We start from the raw sequence: 24,165 nt of genomic DNA, 5'->3' as shown, positions 1-24,165 counted from the left end.
TGGGCTGGTTAGAGGCTCCCTCCACCATGAATTGGTCCAAACTGGGCTGGTTAGAGGCTCCCTCCACCATGAATTTGCCCAAACTGGGCTGTTTAGAGGCTCCCTCCACCATGAATTTGCCCAAACTGGGCTGGTTAGAGGCTCCCTCCACCATGAATTGGTCCAAACGGGTTTTTAGAGGCTCCCTTCACCATGAATTGGTCCAAACTTGGCTGTTTAGAGGCTCCCTCCACCATGAATTGGTCCAAACTGGGGTGGTTAGAGGCTCCCTCCACCATGAATTTGCCCAAACTGGGCTGTTTAGAGGCTCCCTCCACCATGAATTGGTCCAAACTGGGTTTTTTAGAGGCTCCCTCCACCATGAATTGGTCCAAACTGGGCTGGTTAGAGGCTCCCTCCACCATGAATTGGTCCAAACTGGGGTGGTTAGAGGCTCCCTCCACCATTAATTGGTCCAAACTGGGCTGGTTAGAGGCTCCCTCCACCATTAATTGGTCCAAACTGGGCTGGTTAGAGGCTCCCTCCACCATGAATTTGCCCAAACTGGGCTGGTTAGAGGCTCCCTCCACCATGAATTGGTCCAAACTGGGGTTTTTAGAGGCTCCCTCCACCATGAATTGGTCCAAACTGGGGTTTTTAGAGTCTCCCTCCACCATGAATTGGTCCAAACTGGGGTTTTTAGAGGCTCCCTCCACCATGAATTTGCCCAAACTCTGCTGGTTAGAGGCTCAATCCACCCTGATTTTCAAAACAAATGTTGGTGCCAACCTCAACTTACTACAAGGGCCAAATTCACTGCTGGTGACAAGCTCTCCTCACTGCAAGTGCCAAATACACATGTTTCAAGGTGTTTTCCTACTGTCAGAGAGGTGGTATTGAGTGTGTAAAGTGTGTAGTTGTTAGGCTGTGATGTTGGGGTAATAGAGGGTCTTTGGTGTGTTAGATGCCCCCAGACATGCTTCCCCTGCTGTCCCAGTGTCATTCCAGAGGTGTTGGCATCATTTCCTGGGGTGTCATAGTGGACTTGGTGACCCTCCAGACACGGATTTGGGTTTCCCCCTTAACGAGTATCTGTTCCCCATAGACTATAATGGGGTTCGAAACCCGTTCGAACACACGAACATTGAGCGGCTGTTCGAATCGAATTTCGAACCTCGAACATTTTAGTGTTCGCTCATCTCTAGTGACCACCACTTGCCCTGCCCACACTTATCTTGGCTCTGCTCAGGTTGAATGTGGTGTGAGATAAATATCCTGCAGACTTTACTTTGTGGGAGAATCCTTTTAATAAGATATATTTAAAAAATGCATTATTTTTTTCTTATTTGCTCCTGTATTATTAATGTATGCAAAGTTGTTTGTAACTGGAGGAATGTTTTAAATCTTGTACAGTATGTCTTGTAAGGAATTGTACATGTGTATGTCCAGCACATGACTGTAGATATAGACTTACATTATTTTATTAGAACAGACACACAGAACAGGCTTTCAGTCATATCATTTATATTTGCTGTTTGTTTGTTTTTCTATTATAGAAGGAAAATGCACATGCACAGGATGCAGAAAACTGGAGGCCATCCTCTCAAGCCCTGATCCAGTATCCGATGAAGAGTTGGAAATGCTATTAAGGGATTTTCATGAAAACACTTCATATGGTAAATGGATTCTTTTTAGTAGTTTTCAAAGCTAACCTGGTTAGGAGAAACAACACATAAACCCAGTGAGATATGTTAATTTGGCTTTAGACTTATTTTATTTAGTTTGTGCCTTTATGCTCAATTTTTCATATTTATTTTATGAGTTGTTAAATTATACAAATTTTAATGCCTTTTCAAGAAATGATGGGTATTCTGTCTGAGCTACTGTATTATAATGGATTAACAATCAGAATTATCACTTGCTGGAGCCAGACTGCAATACCAAGTAATTTACTATTGACCATGGCAGAGATGGAGCTCTCTCTGCCAGTCCATTGCAAAATCCTTCTGTTACTATGGCAGCTAGGGAGATTACCAAAGGACCCAATGTCGATATATCATCAGTATCTACCTAATGGGCGATGTCAATGCCATGATATACCGTATATACTCGAGTATAAGCCGACCCGAATATAAGCCGAGGCCCCTAATTTTACCACAAAAAAACTGGGAAAACTTATTGACTTGAGTATAATCCGAGGGGGGGGGAAATGCAGCATCTACTGGAAAATTTCAAAAATTAAAATGGTCGGAGTTTTTGGATGCAATAGGTGCTGGGGAAGGGGAGGGGGTGTTTTGGTTGTCTGTCTGCCCCTTCCCTGAGATTGATGACTGAGTTTTTTTTTCCCCCACTTAGAATACAGCCTGGCTGAATATAGGGTATCTGCAGTGCTCCTATTAACCCCTCCCCGATGGAACAGGAGCACTGCAGATACCATATATTCAGTAGACCGGGCACTTTCAGACACAGGGATACCTAATGTGTATGTGTTTCACAGTCATTTTCTACTTTTATATGTATTCTAGGGAAAGGAGGGATTTAGAACTTTTATTTACTTTATTTTTTTATTTATTTATTTTCTCAAAGCTTTTTTTTTTCACTATTTTATGGGAGATTCTATACATTACTATTGCGGCTGGTCATAGACACTGACACTGCACAAGTGATTTTGAGATTGTTTTTTCATGACATGTACTTTGTTTATAGTAAAAACTAATCAACATTTTTGTATTTATTTATAAAAAAAAAAATAGGAAAATTGATGGAAATTTGACAAAAAAATTCACAATTTTCAAAATGTGAAATGCTCTGCTTTTAAGACAGTCACACCACCCAAGTACATTAATAAATATTATCTACCATATCTATGTTTAGTATTGGTATAATCTTTGAATCGTCCCTTAATTTATTTTGGACATTATTAAGCTTACAAGTGTAAAAGCAACCTTCCAGATTTGCAAGAAAACTCCCAAACTAATTTTTTTAGAAACGACTTCAGTTCTGAAAGGGGTTATAAAGGGAAGTTTGTTAACCCTTTAAGCATTTCACAGTTATTAAAACAATAAGCAGGCGAAATTTAGAAATTTCATTTTTTTTTCACTAATACAGTATTTTATCTCCAATATTAACACATTCACAAAGGGTTGAAGGAGAAAATGCATCTCACAGTTTGTTATGCAATTTCTCCAGAAGACAGACATACCCCACATGTGGGTGTAAACTGATGTTCGGGCACATGGCAGTGCACAGAAGGGAAGGAGTGACACTGAACGTTTGAAAAGCAGATTCTATTGGAATAGTTTTCAGGTCTCATTTCTCACTTGCAGAGCCCCTACAGTACCAGTACAATGGAAACCCCAAAAAGTGACCCCATTTTGGAAACTACACCCCTCACAGAATTCATTACGGGTTATACACAGTCCAGTCACATTAATGTGACCACCTGTCAAAATCCAGAATAACCACCTTTCGCAGTGCGGACCGCTGCGAGACGTGCAGGAAGAGAGGGGATGTTGTGGTGATGTTCACTGGGATGTTGAGCCATGCCATCTCCAGTGCTGTGGCCAGCTGCGCTAGGTTACACGATTGAGCATCCATGGCACGAATAACCAAATCGAGGTGGGGAATTTGCTGGCCAAGGGAGTATGGTAAACTCATCCTGGTGCTCTTCGAACCATGCACGTACACTGCGAGCTTTATGACATGTCGCATTGTCCTGCTGGTAGATGGCCATCATCCTGAGGAAAAACAATTCGCATGTAGGGGTGAACGTGGTCCGCAAGGATAGATGCATACTTGTGTTTATCCATCGTGCCTTCCACAATGATGAGTGCACCCAGATGGCTGATGACACGTGCCTTCTGCGATTGGTTATTTAACGTTGACGTCAAAAGTAGGCAGTGGTCACATTATTATGACTAGACTGTATAGTAAGCATTTTGACTCTAAAGCTGTTTCACAGATTTTATTGAGATTGGAATTTGGAAAAGAAAAAATTACTTTTTTTCCAATAAACCATCCATTTAGCACCATACTTTTAATGTTTACAAGGGGTTAAAAATTTCTCAATGGGTATTATCATTTTGAGCCTAAGACTGCTTCCCAAAAATTAATGTACAAAGTGAAAATTGAATTTTTAAAAGAAATATGCAATTTCAGTGCCTAATGCTTTGTGCCCACTTTGTGTCATTAGAGACATGCACTCCAAAAAAAATATTAAGTGGGCACATTTTAGCTTTTGGAGTATAGATTTAGAGGCACTTTTTGGATACCATATTGTATTTGCGGAGCCCTGGACGTGCAAGTAAACTGAAATTCCCCAAGAAGTGACCCCATTTTGTAGGGGAAATATTAGGGTCTCTGCAAATATCACATTGAGTCCAAAAATCAACCTTTACATCTGCTGTGTGCCCAAATGGCAGTTTATGCCCAAATGTATGATATTGTTGTTCACAGGATAACGTACTTAATAACACTATATGTGGGTAGCTATATGTGGGCACTAGAAATGAGCGAACAGTAAAATATTCGATAGTCGATATTAGTTTCGAATAGCCGCTCAATATTCGACTATTCGAATGAATATCGAACCCTATTATAGTCTATGGGGAAAAATGCTTCGTTTCAGGTGATCCCACCATTCGACTCAGGAGAGTCACCAAGTCCACTATCACACCCCAGGAAATGACGCCAACACCCTGGAATGCAACTGGGACAGCAGGGAAAGCATGTCTGGGGGCATCTAACATGCCCAAGTCACTGTATTATGTCAGGATCCCTGTCAGCTTGCGATATGCGTGAGCTGACTTTTTCCCATAGGAATGTATTGACCAGCGTAGATTGGCCGAATGCCATACAGAGAAAAGCATTCGGCCAATCAACGCTGGTTCTGCTGGAGGAAGCGGAGTCTTATATCTGCCGTGGACCGATCTTAGACTAAGCCTCCACCGGCAGAACCAGCGTTGATTGGCCGAATGCTGTACATTTGTAAACTCAATAGCACAAATCTAATGTTTATTAGTTATACTGCATAGTTTCTTGTAATAAACATTAATGAATAAGCTATATGTACCCTGTTATACAAACTATACCTCCTGCAAAAAAATAATTCCTCATATGGCTACAATGATAGAAAAATAAATTATGATTATTATTACTTATTTTAGAGCAGTATTAATTCCAGGGCGCTGTATATATAAAAAGAGTTTACATACGTGAAGCAAAATACAAGTGCAATAAACATGATTAAGTGAGAGAAGCTTCTCACAGTTCCTGTAGGTTGTAGGCTTTCCTGAAGAGGTAAGATTTCAGATTAATTTTAAAGGCTTTATTTGTGGTGACAGTGTGATGTGTTGGGGAAGTGAATCCCAGAATGTGAGGGAAGCATGGGAAAAATCTTGAAGTAGCCAATCATACTGATCCATTGAATAAAGTATTATTTTTACAGTGTCACATGGTAAACAGAAAAAAAGGAGGAATTGAGTTATTTTATATTACCTTGCAAAAATGTACTAAAATCAGGACAGTATGTTATATGTACCACAATAATTAATTGAAAAATACAAATGTTCCTACAAAACATGATCTATATCAGGAAGTTACACTTGTAGTATTTAGCTAGGCAGACCTGGTAGATGCTAAATTACCTCCACATACTGCATAATTTTTTATGTAAAATATGCTATATAGACCAAAAGACTCCAACTATCAATCAACATTGAGCAAGGCTGTTGGTATTTTATTTAAACCAGGTATTCATTTCCTATATGACAAGAATAACCTTGTGGATTGTAAAGATTACTTGTGCAAAGCAAGAAATACAGATTTATAAGGCTGCTGTAAGGGTGCTGTAATAAGAAAAAATTTTCATAGCCATATTATGGGCACAATACCTATATCTCCTGCTGTTTTACTGAACCATGCTTAGATCAGCATAGAACTCTATAATGATTTATGTGCAGTTCAGGTACGCCAAGAGATATCCAGGGATTGCAGACTTAATAAAAATGCAAAAATGTGCCTGTAAAATGGAGGGCTTACTAAGACACAGTAACAGATGTTATCGATGATGATTTTCCTTGTATATCTGTAGGTAGGATGAATTGTTGTTCAGTATTTAACATAAGAACAATTCTTTGTTCACAATCACATTCTTATCCTGATCTCATTGTTTATCTATTTTTAGATTGTTGTAAAATTATAAGAGTTATCCTAAACATATTGAAATGTTTTTTCCTTTGGCGATGGGGTACCACTAATAACTTTCTCTATGAATGGAAGGGTGAGTTTTTATATATTTTTTGTAATATTTACTGTTGTAAAAAATATTCATAATATTCATAAATATGTTGTTACATTGATATATTTTATTAAAATATCTGAATATTTGATTTTGGAAAACTGTAGTATACGGTTGTCAAAACACATAGGAGCAGATTTAGTAATACCTTCTAAAGGTAAGTTCACGTGGCGGATATTGCTGCTGGACCAGTCATACAAAATACACCAAAGAAATCTTCTTTCCTACTCTCATTCACTTCATTAGAAGGTCAGGACAAAATCCACCCTAAAATCAAGTAGGGCACTTTCTATTTTCTGCAAGTTATTTTTTTCAACTAGCTTTAACCCGTTCCCTCCTCAGGTATTTTTCGATTTTCTTTTTTGACTCCCCGACTCCCCAAAATGCATAACTTTTTAATTTTTTTCGCTCTCAGAGGCATATGAGGTCTTAATGTTTGCAGGACAAATTGTTCTTCATGATGCTATCATTAATTATTCTATACAATGTACTGGGAAGCTGGAAAAAAAATTCAGAATGGGTTGGAGTTGAGGAAAAAGTGCATTTGTGAGAAATTCTTACGGGCTTTGTTTTTAGAGCGTTCAGAGTGCAGCAAAAATGACATGTCACCTGTATTCTATGTTTCGGTACGATTCTGGGGATACCAAATTTATATGGTTTTGTTTACATGTTAACCCCTTCACAGTATTTAAGTACTTTTATATGTGTTCTAGGGAAAGAGGTTAATTTGAAGTTTTTAATTTTTTTTTTTTTTTTTTTTTTTTTAACGTTTAAAAAAAAAAATTGGAGGGGAGTCTGCTCACTAATGCAATGCATTACAATGTTAATGCATTGCAATGCATTGTAAAAAAACAAAACAAAACACTTCTATTGCAGGCTACATAGAGTAGAGTGCAATAAAAAATAATGAAAGACAGGCCTAGGAGCCTTCAAGAGGCTCCTGGCTGTCATAGCAATGGGATGCCAGCCCCAGAGGTTCCTCTGGGTGCTGGTGATTCCCGGCAAAATGCCGGAAAAATGGCACCTCAGTCAGCTTTGACCAAGCCGTCAAAGGGGCTAATGCCCACGATCAGTGTGGGCACTGATCGCGGGCTTTAGCGCTGGATGTCTACTAGTACAGTGGATGTCGGAAAATGATTAAAAAAGTGTCTGCCTTACATTGAAATTAATAGGTGGTAGAATTTTTTTCAGCAGATTCCAACACAACAATTCCACCATACGAACCAGGCCAAGGATTTTATGAGGGCAAACCTAAAGAGGACATGTCTTAAAATGTACCAGATTTATTAGAGTGGCTATTTTTGTATGAGAAATCTGATGCATGTTTAGAATGTATAATCTATTAGTTGCCTTACCCTGTGGCAGAATTTTGTGCCAATCATTGCACCCTTTTTGGCAAGTCATCCCCCACCCCCTTGTTGGATGAAGCCAAAAATGTATCTAAAGCCAGGGCCCCATGGGCTGCAAACACTGCGATTTGAGATTTTACAGTAACTACAAAGTGGATGGGATTCTTGCAAATCCCACGCCCAATTTGCGGTAAAAACCGCAGCATGGTTTTGGAAATTGCAGCATATCAATTATGTCTATGGAAACAGTGGCGGCTTCCCCATAGATATGGAATAACCACAATGCGTTCCTGCCGCATTTTTTCCCATAGCGCTTTATAGCTGCGGGTCATCCTGTGTGGCCTTGACTTAAAACACAATAAACAGACCATGCAGGCTAAAGTTTTTGTGTAAATTAAACCAGAAACTTGTGCATTTAGCTCAGATTGCTGTAATTCACATGTATATAAATTACTCGTTTTCTATTCGGTTTTCCTATAACAGCTGGTGCATCCCTAAAAATAAAATTCCAATGGTATCTTGCAAAATCCCAGCCTGTATTGGAATCTCCATGGTGACTCATATGAAAAAACAGTTCATAGTATTGGCAGAAAATCTGTTATCTCTGCTTTTGCCAACTGCTTTCAGAGTATAGGCCTCAAAGTTTCCCAGTATACAGATGTAGCAAAGGATAACATAACGCCTAATGTGTCACAGAATGTTAACTTAACTCCTTGAATGGGTTTTCAATGACTTTTGTTGTCTTCCGAGATAAGATATTGTGGCATTTAAAGTTGCAGAAAGTCAAATTAAAACAGTAATACATCTGTATACTGTAACAGCTCCATAGACTTCTATGGGGCAGACTATTGTTGCACACCTGTGGCCACAGATGGCTCTAGGGTTCTTTACATGTGACTTTCCAGCTATTATCAGCTCTAGATACTATTTGTGTTATCAAAGAGCTCATTGAATTTATAGACACTGGAATAAAACCATATCACTGGTAGTGAACACTAGAGTAAAAGTCATATCTCTGCCATTCTCTTTCAGTGTCCTGTGTGACTGACTCATACACTGGATCATCTGTCACACTTCATGACCTACAAAATGTTGAGCATCATTGGATTAGACATAAGTCAATAAAGTGCTCTTTAGACAAGTTTGCCAGGGTAAAAGATTGTCTAGAAAAATGCTCAGAATTGGTAAAATACTTACTCCGTCTATCTCCCTACAGGTTCAGTGTTGCCCTATTGCCTTCTTCATTTACCAGTCTTTTCTTCCTGGTCCTATTGTTCCTTTTGTTTTGGTTTTTTTAGTGATTTTTTTTTTTTTTTAACAATTTTAAGCTTTATCTACAATTTTTTTCACCTGTGGGATAACCAATTTAAAGTATATCTATTTATAACGAAAGACAAGGGCAGACACTCCCCGCTATTAAAAAAAAAAAAAAAAAAAAAAAAAAGGAAAAAAAGGTGCATGCGACTTGTCCTGGTCTGGCTTAGCATTTTTGGCAGGGGAGGAGAGAGATGGCTTTGGGCGGCCCTGGAGACAGCACTGTTTCACCACTCACCTATCGGCTGCAGCGCTGCTCAAGCGGCCGCCCACAGTCAGCAGCAGGCCTCCGTGCTCCCTTGCTCTCCAGACCCTGCCCCCCCCCACTGCTCAATCACATGCCGAGTGACGTGGCCACGTAAGCTCTGGCCTGCACCCATGTGTTATGCATTCCTGTGCGGTCTCCAGTCCAAGACCTCTATACTGGCTGGCTACCAGAAGTAAGCTTCTGCAGTTTGAAAAACAATAATAAGAGTGATTTTTCAAGATTGATATTGGTAACCCCTTCCCGACAGAATAGGAGCACTGCAGATACCCTATATTCAGCCTGGCTGTAATCAGGCTTAATTCCAAGTGGGGGAAAAAAATCCCAGTCCTCAAGTTGAGGGAAGGGACAGACAGACAACCAAAACGCATCCTCCCCTTCCCCAGCACCCGGCACGTACTGCACCCAAAAACTCTGGCCATCCTACTCATCCCGTAGGTGGCTGCACCGATTGCGGGCATTAACCCTTGAGGCGTCATTTTACCAGTGATCACAGGCACCTGGAGCAAGATGCGGGGCCTGAGTCCCGTTTCTATGTCCAGTCAAGAGCCTTGTGAAGGCTCCCTGGCCTGTCATTCAGTACTTTCTATTGCAGGCTACGCTATATAGCCACAATAGAAATGCCAGATTTTTGCAATGCATTAACATTGTAATACATTGTATTAGTGATCAAACCCCCTAGGTTTCAAGACCCCTAGGGGGTCTAATAAATGCAGACTGTGTCTGAAAATGCCCAGTCTACAAATCAACAAAAATATTTTTCCGTACAGTAAACGCTTTAGTCGGAAAAAGGTCAAAAGTGTCAAACTGCCGTTTTTTCACTGTTTTGCGTCTGATAAAAGTTTGAATAAAAAGTGATCAAAGCATAAGGCTTGGTTCACACATCAGTATGCCATCCGTCCGTTTGAATTCAGTTTGAGACTAAAAACGGACTGATGCACATACTGATTGTATACTGACATCTTTTTATGCTGATAAACGCTGTCCGTCCCCTAGAGGACAGATAAGGGGATTAAGGGGGCGTTCACACTACCGTCAGTGTCCGACAGGTAGGGTCCGCTGCTAATGTCCATTCAAAATCTTGCAGGGACATTAGCAGCAGACACTAGCTGTGTCCGTGACATTTTTCATTCATTTAAATGGCGATCGGGTGCATTGTTTTACACTCTGTGCCTGTCCTTAACTGTCCGTTCCTAAAGATGTCCGACTTTTCAAGCGGACAGAAAAAACCTACATGTCGGGTTTTGCTGTCCGCTTGAAAAGTCGGACATCTTTAGGAACGGACAGTTAAGGACAGAGATGCAGAGATGTAGCATAGCAGGGTATGCTGTCTATATGCAGAAATGTAGATAGAGCTGGGTATGCTGTGTATATGCAGAGATGTAGCAGAGCCGGGACAGGCGGAACATTGACAGGAGCAATTTGCTGAATATAGATGGATAATCGACACCAACAACATATGAAGTCGTGGGCAGAGGCTAGTTGTGTGTGTGTATATATATATATATATATATATATATATATATATATATATATATATATATATATATGGGGCTCAGGTGTGTGGTGAAGTGAGGATTCAAAGATGTCTGTGTTGCAAACTTTACAGAGCCAAGTCACAGCTGGAAGAAGTGGTTATGGGGGTCCAAAGGGAAGAGATGGGAAATGTGGAAAGACGTCTCCTGTGAGTATTACTGAACAAAATATTGCTGCACTGTATTCAATGTAATGTTACCACTAGCACAACCCCTCCTACACCCTCTGCCTGAGGTGGACAATCAAAAGACGAAATAAATACCCCCCCCCCCCCCCCGGTATTCAGTCAGGGGGGGGGGGGCATCCTTTATCGTCCACCTCAGGTAGCAGAGAGGCTAGGTTCACCACTGCCTCAGAGGTTGCATTATAAAGTGATGGCATGACCTAACTATATGCCAATGTGACCACTTACAACTAGAAAGACCTCCTAGAATTGTGTTAAAAATGGTCTTCTAGAAAGGTAGACTGTATTGAGTCAGCAGGTTAGCACTACCTATTTCACTAGCTAGTCCCATCCATAGTCCCCACCAGTTTGTATATTTTCACTAGTTTACTACTGTTATACCTGTTTTGCTTTACTTCTTGTAGTATTTCTGTTTTCATTAATGCCAGTAAATAAATCCTATTTTATATTACAATAATTGTTTCAGGTGATATCCCTGAAGACCTCCGCAAGAAAAAGTTCTTATCTCTAATTGATGCCGGCCTCGAAATAAATTCTGCATACCCATTAATGTTACCACCAAACCGCAAAGTGGATCTTATATTGTCTTTTGACTTCAGTGAAGGAGATCCGTTTGAGGTAAATGTTTTTCAGCTTGAAGCCATACGTTGGAAAGCTTGCAAATGTTGATGTTTTACTTTGGTCATAGACAATTCAATGTCACCACTATGATAAGAATATTCTATTAGGCACAAGAATGTAACAACCTCACAAGATGGGTCACAGAGATCTCCAAGTACTAAAGCATACATTCAAGAGCCATTGTTGATGCATTTTCGCATATTTGTGCAAAAAATGTGTAGTTGTTTTTTCTGTATCCTGTTTTTTAAGAAAATGGGCTGTGAAAATTGGAGATTCAGGTAAACCAGGGCAGGGACGCCTCAGATCAGAAAATTGGTATTACATGTACCTGAAATCTATGTTAGTTTATCTGGCGTAGATTTCACTTGTGGCGCACAGGACCCCCATGGTGTGTCATAATTGGTAAGAGGGCAGAGCCTCTTATTTTTACTGCATCTTGCATGAGCAGGAAAATGAATTAAGGCTAAGGCCCCAATGGACGGAAACGCAGCATAAAAAAACGCAGAGAAAACGCTGCGGTCTGTCGTGGAAAAAAATGCACATGTACATGTTTTTCATCGCATTTTTCAGTTTTGTGCTGCGGAAATTCATGAGTTTTCTGTTGAGTTTTCATCGCGTTTTTGCTCGAGTTTCTCATGTGAAATAAAGGTAAATGAAAGTCTATGTTGAAAATCCTAAGGAATTATGGTCCTCTTCTATTTAGGCCAGGGCCCCACAGGCCGAAAGCGCCGCGATATGGCCATGCGACGTTTTACAGTACTTGCAAAGTCGATGGGATTCATGTGAATCCCATGGCCACTTTGTGGAAAAAATTGCAGCGCGGACACGCTGTGATTTCCAAAACAGTATTCTTCTTCCGGCAGTTCAAATCCGATTGGATCAAATCCAGCGCGTGTGCACTGCAATTGAGAAAAATGGCACCAGAGTATGCGCAGTAGCTCCGGAGGCCGAAAGCGCCGCAATATGGCCATGCAACGTTTTACAGTACTTGCAAAGTGGATGGGATTTATGAGAATCCCATGCCCACTTTGTGGAAAAAATCGCAGCGCGGACATGCTGTGATTTCCAAAATAGTCTTCTTGTCGTCTTCTTCCGGCACTTCAATTCCGATTGGATCAAATCCAGCGCGTGTGCACTGCCATTGAGAAAAATGGCACCAGAGTGTGCGCAGCAGCTCCGGAGGGAGCGCTACTGCGCACGCGCCAGATTTGAATCAATCGTATTTGAACCACTGGAAGAAGACGATGATGAAGCCAGGGAAGAGCCAGGACCGGAGGGCATCGCCGAAAGAGGAAGGCGTGCCAGCAGATGACGTTGGATCGTGCACGACCTCCCAGCATGCATGCTAAGGTATGATTTACATATATGAGGGGGGCTTAAAATAAGATTAGCGGTGCCTGAATATCCTTTTTAAAGGCTATTCACGCATATGTGGGGCTCATACAACATAATTTTGCTGATAGAGCCCCTTTAAGGGGGTAAAATAAGTACTCAACACAAAGAAGTATTTACATGTATGTGTGATATAAATCAGAATTCTGATCTGCATTATACTTACTTTCAGACACTGAAAAAGACAGAGAAATACTGTAAAGAAAATGGAATCCCATTTCCAAAAATAGACATAGAAGATAAAGACTCTGAAGTTCCATCTCAAAGCTGCTATGTGTTTGAAGGATGTGAAGGAGCGCCTGTTGTCATGCATTTTCCTCTTTTCAACAACCAGACCTGTGAAGGTGGGATTAGATTTTAATTTGCCAAGGACTCATTGAAGAATTATATATTCAGCTTCATTTATTATTATTGTTTATTTATATAGCACCATTAATTCCGTGGTGCTTTACATTTGGGGGTTTACATACAATACACAAAATATACAGGTAGATATAATACTAACAGTGACCGACTGGCACAGTGGGGTAGAGGTCCCTGCCTGCGAGGGCTCACAATTAGGGTTGAGCGATCGTGTTCGGAAAAGATCGGATTCCGATCGGCGATCGAGAAAATTTCTCGATCGTGATCGGAATTCCGAACACAATCTTTTTAGGTGGGATCGAGATCGGTGATCTTTTCCCACAATGCTTTGCTTAGCCTTCACACTGAGTATACGCTGTATACTCAGTGTGAAGGCTCCGCTGCAGGTCCATAGGAATGAATAGAAGCAGCCGACACACAGCCTTAACCCCCTGCATGCCGGCTGCCTCCATTCATTCTAATTGGAGACTAAACTAAACATCTTTAGTAGCTACTTACCTCTAGAGATGGCTGGTCCGGTGCCCGGTGTGTTCTCCTTCTGCCTCTTGCTGCCGCTCCATGCTGGTCTTCTCGCTGCCCTGCCTCCTTAGTGTTTAAAGAGCTAGAAAGGCGGGGCTTGTGGCTTAGGAGAGTGTGGGCGGGTACGGGGCAGGGAGACGTGACGTCTCCCCTCCCAGTACCCGCCCACACTCTCCTAACCTGGCAGGGAGGGGGCAGCGAAGCGAGAAGAACAGCGTGTAGCGGCAGCCATCTCTGCAGGTAAGTAGACACCAGGGGAGACTAAGTAGCCAGAGGATTAAAAAAAAAAATCCTCTGGCTACTTTAGTGATTCACTACACAGCGTGGATTCTAACAATTGTTAGATTCCATGCTGTATAGTGAATAGTTATACACAACTAAATATAGGGCAAAAAATGGCAAAGCAATATAAATAGAACACTATGCTAAAAAAGCGCACTGCCACAAAAAATGTTTAGCAAAAAATATATAAAGCTTTATTTAAATACATTTTAAAACATATATAAGACAGAAATAATGAATGGGGTGATACAACCAAACAGAACAATGAAGGCCCAAGATGGAATACTAATGGTTGATTATGAATAAATGACACTTACATTACATATATATAAGGATATGTGAAACATCCATGGTTTCTAAAGTGCATATATAACATATAGTTTTTTAAAGTGCAAATATTCTGTGAAATAACATGATGCCAAGTGGTAAATTACCTATGGGTGGACCTTCATGTAGTGAACGCGCGTCGGGGCGCGTTCACTACATGAAGGTCCACCCATAGGTAATTTACCACTTGGCATCATGTTATTTCACAGAATATTTGCACTTTAAAAAACTATATGTTATATATGCACTTTAGAAACCATGGATGTTTCACATATCCTTATATATATGTAATGTAAGTGTCATTTATTCATAATCAACCATTAGTATTCCATCTTGGGCCTTCTGTTTGGTTGTATCACCCCATTCATTATTTCTGTCTTATATATGTTTTAAAATGTATTTAAATAAAGCTTTATATATTTTTTGCTAAACATTTTTTGTGGCAGTGCGCTTTTTTAGCATAGTGTTCTCTGTATAGTGAATAGGTTTGCTTTTAAAATCCGATCTCCGATTAATAAAAAAAATCCCATTGACTTGCATTGGGATCGGAATTGGGATCGAGATCGGGTTCGAATGAAAAATGATCGGAAATCGGATTTTAAAATCGATCCTGAAAAGTCAAGATCGGCTCAACCCTACCCACAATCTATGAGGGAAGAGGGATAGAAACAGAAGGAGAGGGCGAGACTGTACAGATGGCAGTGAGGTGATAGTGTTATTGGAGGTTGTAGGCCTTCCTGAATAGGTGAGTCTTCAGAGCCTTCTTGAAGCCTGTGATTGTGGAGATCAGTCATATGTGTCGTGGTAAGGAATTCCAGAGTATGGGGGATGCATGGGAGAAATCTTGGAGGCGGTTGTGTGAGGAATAGATGAGAGCAGAGCGGAGTAGGAAGTCGTTGGAGGATCTGAGGTTACGTGTGGGCAGGTAGCGGGAGATTAGTTCAGAGATATATGGAGGGGCCAGGTTGGGGATTGCTTTGTATGTTAACGTTGATAGCTTGAACTCAATTCGCTGGGCTATAGGAAGCCAGTGGAGGGACTGGCAGAGGGGAGCAGCCGAAGAAGATTGGGGGGTGAGGTGAATTAAGTGAACAGCGCAGTTTAAGGTGGACTGGAGGGGGGGGCGAGGGTGTTTGTTGGGAGTCCATGGAGAAGGGTGCTGCAGTAGTCTAAGCGGGAGATTATGAGGGCCTGGACGAGCATCTTGGTAGTTTCCGGCGTGAGGAAGGAACAGATTCGGTGGATGTTCTTGAGCTGGAGGCGACAGGAGATGTTGAGGGTTTGAATATGTGACTTGAAGGATAGGTCAGAGTCCAGGGTTACCCCAAGGCATCAGGCCTGTGGGACAGGGGTAAGTGGGGTTCCGTTAACTTTGATAGATGGGTTGGGTGGAGGGGCCATACAGGATGGGGTGAAAATGATGAACTCTGTTTTCTCCATGTTGAGTTTGAGAAAGCGGGAGGAGAGGAAGGAGGCTACGGCCGCTAAACAATCTGGAACTCTGGCCAGCAGGGAGGTAATGTCTGGTCCAGAGATGTAGATTTGGGTGTCGTCGGCATAACAGTGGTACTGGAAACCCAGGCCAAGGGTGTAGATGGAGAACAGGAGGGGTCCTAGGACGGAGCCTTGGTGGACACCTACAGAGAGTGGGCGCGGTGAGGAGGTGGAGAGTGAGTAGGAGATGCTGAATGTAAGGTATGAGGAGATCCAGGAAAGGGCCAGATCTGAGATGCCAAGGGATAAGAGAATTTCTAACAATATGGAGTGGTCGACTGTTTCAAAGGCAGAGGAGAGGTCAAGGAGGAGGAGGGAAGAGTAATGGCTCTTGGCTTTGGCGATTAGCAGTTCATTAGTGACTTTTGTTAGGGCAGTTTCAGTGGAGTGACGGGGTCTGAAGCCTGACTGTAGTCTGTCAAAGAGCAGGTTGTGGATGAGAGATAGGAGGAGAGTTCGGAGTGGACATGATGCTCAAGTAGTTTTGAGGCGTACGGGAGCAGTGAGATGGGACGATAGTTGTGACAGTGGCATGTTTGAAGGCAGAGGGGAAGGATCCATTGGCTAGGGATAGGTTGAAGAGATGGGTTAGGGCCGGAGTAATGACTTCAGTGAGCTTGGGGATGAGATGTGACTGGATCGGGTCAAGCGCACAGGAGATGAGGTGGGATTTGGAGATTAGGGAGGAGAGTTTTTCATCAGTGATGGAGGAGAAACAGGTCAGAGAGGGGGAGCAGCAGTAGTTGGGTAGAGGGGTTGTCAGGGGAGTAGGGTGAAACGGTCTCTGATGGTGTCAATTTTAGTTTTAAAGTAAGAGGCGAAGTCATCAGCAGAGATAAGTGATGTCGGAGGGGGTGCAGGAGGATGGAGGAGGGAGTTGAAGGTGGAGAATAGCAGTTTGGGATTGCGAGAGAGTGCAGATATGAGTGTGGTGAAGTAGACCTGCTTCGCAGAGGTGAGTGCGTTCTTAAATGTGAGAACTGCCTCTTTGTAACTGAGGAAGTCTTCCTGGGAGTGGCTTTTCTTCCAGAGGCGTTCTGCAACCCGTGAGGCACATCTCAGTTTTTTAATCAGGTCGGTGTGTTCACATATTTGTTTTTTGTTTTATTTTATTAATTTTTCTCATTTATATAATGCTAACTAAATGCGAGCAAATTGATTCAAGCACAAAGTGAATTTGATCCGAATTTCCAAAAAATGTATCTATTCTGATGAATTCAAAACTATTGTTTTGGAAAAAATACTACAGCAGCCCTTACAGTGCTCACTGGATGTTTATGTAACTGACACATGGTCATAACCAGACAATGAATAACAGTTGACTGGTTTAGAGGTGTCCTTTTATCTTTCTCTCAGTCACTGAGACTATGTCACTGACCTACTGTAGATTCTATAACAAAGAGTAACCTTTTGGGTCACATAATATTAACCAGCCAATGACCGCTATCAGCTGTCTGGTGCTTTTTTTTACTATAAACAGGCCCCATAATGTGCAGGGTGAAATTATTCCCGTTCCATTGCAGCCCTTCTGTAATCTTTCTGTTGCAGCAAAGGATGCTTGAAATCATAAAAAGCCGTATGCAAAATTACCTAAGTAGTCATAGTGGGTAAGGAACAGCTTCAGCCTAGTCATAATGTCTCTATGTTAATCCCGCCTCCTGGGAATGACTGACATCTCCCTCATAGTCACTTTACTCCCTGATGTCATGAGGGAGATGTCATTCCAAGATTATAGAGGGTCACAAGCAGGGCTGTTTTTACACATGGATTGAGCCAAGTGCAAAAGTTTCATAAGTGTCCCCTTCCCCCATCACCACCACTGAAAAATACCTTGCACAATTTATTATACATCTCCAGTGGCTTCATACAATCTAATGTCCCCCTCCAGGTATCCATGCACTATAATATCCCCCTCCAAGTGCACCCACAGTATAATATCCCCCTCCAGCTATCCCCACAGTTTAAATTCTACATCAATCTGCCCTCAAAGTATAATGTCTTCATTCATCTTCCCCCAAAGTATAATGTACCCCTCTAAGTGTACCCTCATTAAAAAGTTTCCCTCCAGCTGCCAGTTTAATGTACCCTTCATCTACCCCCACAATTTCATGTCCCCATGCAGTTGTCCCCACTGTATTATGTCTGTCTCCTACCAAACAAAAATGAAAAAAAACTCTAATACTCACCTCTCATTGCTCTCCTGCTGTTTCTGCTCTGGAGTTTTCAGGGAGCTTTAGGCATGATGTAACTGACATCGCGTCTACAGCTCCTTGGGGAAGAGAGGGGATGAATAGACAACGGAGAGCAGACAGCTCTCTGCTTGATCATTGTATGCAACTCATTGATCTTCTCAGGACACCTTTGAGTTGAAGTTGGGGCAGCATCAAACCCACTGCCCAGAACAGCAGGACATAAAATTCAGGACTGTCCCACGGGTCTCCCCACTAGCATAGGGCCCAAGTGCACCATTGGCCCTATGGTTAATGCGGCCCTGGTCACCTGTGGATCCAGTATATGGTGGAAAACCACCTGACAGCTTCCCCTTAAATGATTTTCAACACTAATATATGTCATGGTGCTTTTTGTCATTTTCCCAGTTGCTCACAATCTGAATGCAAATGAACCATTTTTTGGACTGTACAAGGAAACCAAACTGGGATGTTGAAGAAATAACATGGTTATCAGGTGTTATCTTAATTGGGTCTGAACCCAGTACCCTAGTACTGCCAGTGCTAACCACTGAGCCTTTACAAAGTGGCTGGAACTCATGGTAGACACTCCAACCAGCACTTATTGACATGATATGGCTGTAACCATTTTGTGTCATTTTGGTTGCTGTTGGTTTTTAAAGGCACTGTTGCTGTCACTGCACAAGCAAATACTGCTTTGGGAGAATTGTAGTTGTACATATGATGACATTATAAGGGTAGCATTTTGCATTTTCCCTTTCAGTGGCAAAATTGCCCATGTCTTTCAAGGTGATGACTCACACCCATCCTAAGACAAAAGACCTTAGAACTTCTCTTTCTCTGCACATATTTACACTACCCAATAGATATCTGCCACACAACATTGATCACTGATTGAGGTCTTTCAAGCAAGAGACCCCTTTGTTTTGTCACTTAAAAATTGTGAGTTTGTATTTGAATTCTTCTGTTGGATTGTATATGTAGCAGATTTTCAGTAAATAAAGATGAGAAGAAAATGAGGCATGGCAGTCAGAGGAGTGCTGGGCACCACTGTATTCAGAAATCAGTGGATGGTAAAAGGCACAGACCCTGCTGATAACATTTTCTGTGAGATATCCTAGGTAGAGATGAGCGAACAGTGAAATGTTTGAAGTTCGAAATTCGATTCGAGTAGCCGCTCAATACTCGACTCTTTGATCGAACATCGAACCCCATTATAGTCTATGGGGGGAAAATACTCGTTAAGGGGGAAACTACTATTCGACTCAGGAGGGTCACCAAGTCCAAGTAGCAGCGTTGAGCACATACTTGTCTGCTGAACCCTGCTACATATGAGATGTAACAGCGTTGAGCGCACGCTGAGCTCTGCTACACCCTCAGATGCAGCAGAGCTGACTGTGTGCTGAACCCTGCTACATCTCAGATGTAGCAGAACATGCTGTGACTGGAGTATAAGACATGATGTAACAGCAGAATAGTGACTGCAGCTCTAGATGTGACTGGAGTATATAAGACATAATATAACAGCAGAATAGTGAGTGAAGCTCTAGATGTGACTGGAGTATATCACATGATGTAACAGCAGAATAGTGACTGCAGCTCTAGATGTGACTGGAGTATATCACATGATGTATCAGCAGAATAGTGACTGCAGCTCTAGATGTGACTGGAGTATATAAGACATAATGTAACAGCAGAATAGTGACTGCAGCTCTAGAGGTGACTGGAGTATAAGACATAATGTAAAAGCAGAATATTGACTGCATGTTATGGTCTGGGAATCCCTGACTACGGCCTGGCCCCGGACTGATAACTTCTCAGTACGGTACAGGAAAAACATATATAAAAAACAAACAATAATAAGTATGAGCAGTTTGGACTTCTAGTGTGGATACTCCTACACCCTGCCTCGCACAACTAGAAGTAGCCGTGGGCCCGACTAACTTGTCTGAAGGGGCACGAGCACAGCCAGAGAAGTAGCTAACCTGCAAAGGGAAATAGAGCCCCTGTTTAGCTTCACGTTTACGAAGGAGAGGCAGATACAGAACAAGCCCCCCACGGATGTCCAGACTTGAACTAACGGTGAACGTGAGTAACGCAAAGCATAGGGAGAAAATAAACGTGAAACACAGAATAACTGAACTAAGCAAGGGATAGGAAAAAACAGAACTGAGTATCACACACTATAAAAACCCCTACCAAAAAAATTCCAAACCTCCAAACAGAAAAAATACCTAGGGCTCGCTGCGCCTGGAACACTATGTCTGGATAGGAGCTCAATACTTAACAAACAGTCCTGTGTGAACAGGAGCAAGAAACTGGAATGGGCCGGGATGCAGATGGTAACAGCTTCAGACAACAGACCATACTAGAGCACAGGTACAGATGTTTAAGACCGGCATCAGAGAGCAAGTGCAACAGCCTTATACAGTAAGAGAAGGCCTCGCCCATGGCCTGTCAAGTATTCAGCACTGCAGAGAACTTAACCCCTTCAGAGGCCAAGACACACCAGGCACTGATCCACCAGGCAACTCACCACGTGATCCACGCCCGAGTGCCAGAGCAGAAACAGCATGTCTGGTGTGAATATTCCCCTGCTGTGCATCAGGTGATTCACGCGTTGAATGCCGTCTGGACACTCTGCGCCTGAACCTAACAGGCCGAGACTGCTGAGACCGGGTCATAACACTGCAGCTCTAGATGTGACTGGAGTATATCACATGATGTAACAGCAGAATAGTGACTGCAGCTCTAGATGTGACTGGAGTATATCACATGATGTAAAAGCAGAATATTGACTGCATCTCTAGATGTGACTGGAGTATATCACATGATGTAAAAGCAGAATATTGACTGCATCTCTAGATGTGACTGGAGTATATCACATGATGTAACAGCAGAATAGTGACTGCAGCTCTAGATGTGACTGGAGTATATCACATGATGTAAAAGCAGAATATTGACTGCATCTCTAGATGTGACTGGAGTATATCACATGATGTAACAAAAGAATAGTGACTGCAGCTCTAGTGCTTTGGGGTGGGAGGGGGCCTCCAGTCCCGGGGGCGCTGCCACCTGTGTGCTGGAGGAAGAACAGTCCATAGGGGGCTGCTGCCTGTATGCTGTTGTGATCTGGACCTTGGTTGGCTGCTGCCTATGTGCTGTGAAGGTCTTATTGTTAGACATAGACCCTGTGCTGACCCTGTACCTGCTCTGTAGATTTGGTCTGAACAGGTCAGCTCTGTCAGTTTGGTGCCACCCTTCCCAGTCCTCACGCACAGACTTTATCAGGCCTTGATTACCCAGCTGACCTCCCTCGTGTGAGTCTTACCATACACCCTTTAGGTGCCTGGCTGGAATGTACCTGTCTTCCCAGACCACACCCTTCACTCTCTCACATACACCCCCTCAGTTCTGACCCCCTCCGATAACATACCCCAAATAGCGGGTCTCCTCCATCCCCAAAACACACTTCTTGTGGTTGGCAGTTAGGCCAGCTGCTCTCAAAGAATGCACTACAGCTTGTACCTTGGACAAATGACTCTCCCAGTCATTGCTGAAAATGATGATGTCATACAGGTACGCTGAGGCGTATTTTCTATGTGACTTTAACACTATGTCCATTAGCCGTTGGAACGTGGCCGGGACCCCATGGAGCCCGAACGGTAACACGACATAGTGAAAAAGTCCCTCAGGGGTGATAAAGGCAGCCTTTTCTTTGGCGCTATCTGTCAGGGGTACCTGCCAATATCCCTTAGTAAGATCTAGCGTAGAGAAGTAACGGGCCCCTCCCAGTCTCTCAATAAGTTTGTCTACCCGAGACATGGGGTAGGCATCAAACTTAGACACCTTACTTAGTTTCCTGTAGTCATTGCAGAAATGCAATGTTCCCTCTGGTTTAGCTACTAGAACAATGGGACTGGCCCATTCATTTTTGGACTCCTCAATGACTCCTAATTTTAACATTTTCTGTACCTCCCCGGAAATGGCTTGTCGGCGAGCCTTGGGGACCCAGTACGGCCTCATCCGTACTTTCACATGGGGCTCCGTAACAATATCATGCTTTATTAGAGATGTACGCCCGGGTTGCTCAGAGAACACATCTGTATTCCTAGCTTCAAATGCTTTGCACTCTTGTTACTGGCTTTTTGTGAGGGTCTTTGCTGTTCCTACCTCTGCCACTATCTCTGTAGTCCCAACTATAGCCAGTGGGGGTATTACAGGAGACAGTTTAGCTGGAGTCCTTTCTGTAAGCAGACTCTCCTGGTTCCCTGTAATCAGACTCTCTCTGTCTTTCCACGCCTTTAGCAAGTTTACATGATAAAATTGCTCAGGGCTTCTCCTTCCTGGCTGACAAACCTTGTAGTTCACTTCCCCTATTTTTTTACCTCATAGGGGCCTTGCCATTTGGCAAGAAACTTACTCTCTACTGTGGGAATGAGTACAAGTACTTGGTCACCGGGTTTAAAGGTCCTTACCCTCGCCGACCTATTGTAAACACGGCTTTGAGCCTTTTGGGCCTCCTGAAGATGCTCTCTAACCATGGGCAAGACTACCGCTATCCTGTCCTGCATACCAGCAATATGTTCAATAACACTTTTATGGGGACTGGGTTCTTGCTCCCACGTCTCTTTGACAATGTCCAATAGACCCCTAAGATGTCTGCCGTAAACCAACTTGAAAGGGGAAAACCCAGTAGAAGCCTGCGGTACCTCACGAATGGCAAACATTAAATACGGTAACAAAACATCCCAGTCTTTTCCATCCTTGCTCACCACCTTTTTCAGCATATTTTTAGGGTTTTATTAAACCGTTTAACTAGCCCGTCTGTCTGGGGATGGTAAACAGATGTACGCAACTGTTTGATATTAAAAATTTTACACAATTCCCTCGTTACTTTAGAAATGAATGGGGTACCCTGATATGTGAGCATCTCCTTGAGTAGGGGAGGGGGCCGGGGGGGTTTGGGGCCAGAGTGAAGAAGGTAAGTAGGGGGGAGGAGGGCCAGATTGCACATTTGGAAAAGGGGAGAGGGTAACCGGGGTCACGGGTGGGTGGTGGTGGGGGGAAGGGGTAGATGTAGGAGGTGACTGTAATCTCTAAAGGGGGGGAAGGAGGCCGGGGGCGCGGGTGGGGGGTAAGGGGAGGGCCGGGAGGCGCGGTTGGGGGAAAACTGGAGGGCCAGAGGCACAGCAGCGGGCGGGCCTACGATGCTGTGTGAGGGGCCCGTGCCGGCCCCAACGAAACGGCTGTGGGGGGCCACGGGCTGCGCTGGTGGTTCGCGCAAGGGTGAGGGGACAGCGGACTAAGTCGCAGGTTATAGCTAATATATATATATATATATATACACACACAGTATATATATATATATATATACAGTATGTATATATATATATATATATATATATATATATATATATATATATATATTAGTCCATACAAAGTTAAGCAGCTGCACAGAATCACACATGACCACCAGGGGCCTGGAAATGAATGGGCTGCTGGATCCTAGAGGATCTAGCTTAGGAGGGTGTATTCCTCCTGTAACTGGAAAGCAGAAGAAAAAGTAGAAAGTAATGTTAAAATGCCCTCCAAAGGTATATTATGACTATATGGAATCACAGGGCAGAATGTATAAAATAAAAATAACACTACTATCACTACCATGCCCACCTCACAGATTACAAACTAACCCCTGTAAACACGAAAATATGTGCCACCTTTGTAAAAATTACCATAAGGAAGAGGGAAAATTATTTTTAAAAAAATTTAGTGGTACTTTGTGCTAATAAAAAAAAGTGTGAAAATATGTGAAAAACAGATGCAGAAATATATTAACCTTGTCTTGACATCCATTGCTCATGCCCTGAAATGTGGACACTAATCACACCCTTAAGATGTGACAATCTCACAAATATTACAGAATAGAATATGATTAGATAAATATTCATGCTACACCTATTCATGCTACTCCTATTGCAACTATAAAAGTAGGCACAATGTTATACTTAATGTTACTTTTATTGATATTTTATGTAATAATTCTGTTACCT

General features: G+C 42.5%; 1 protein-coding gene across 1 annotated transcript in view; it reads left to right on the top strand.

Moving 5' to 3' along the window:
• The window catches only part of LOC142189582 (cytosolic phospholipase A2 gamma-like), a 148,860-nt gene extending 126,099 nt beyond the window's left edge, over positions 1-22,761 (top strand). Inside the window, exons 10-13 of the mRNA XM_075262191.1 lie at positions 1,536-1,655; positions 11,392-11,543; positions 13,111-13,282; positions 22,421-22,761. Coding sequence (XP_075118292.1) covers positions 1,536-1,655; positions 11,392-11,543; positions 13,111-13,282; positions 22,421-22,761 — 785 coding nt within the window. The remainder of the gene's footprint in view (positions 1-1,535; positions 1,656-11,391; positions 11,544-13,110; positions 13,283-22,420) is intronic.
• Positions 22,762-24,165: the final 1,404 nt, after the last annotated feature.

Source organism: Leptodactylus fuscus, chromosome 1, assembly GCF_031893055.1.
Source record: "Leptodactylus fuscus isolate aLepFus1 chromosome 1, aLepFus1.hap2, whole genome shotgun sequence".
NCBI classification, from domain to species: domain Eukaryota; kingdom Metazoa; phylum Chordata; class Amphibia; order Anura; family Leptodactylidae; genus Leptodactylus; species Leptodactylus fuscus.
This window is presented reverse-complemented; position numbering and strand designations above follow the sequence as displayed.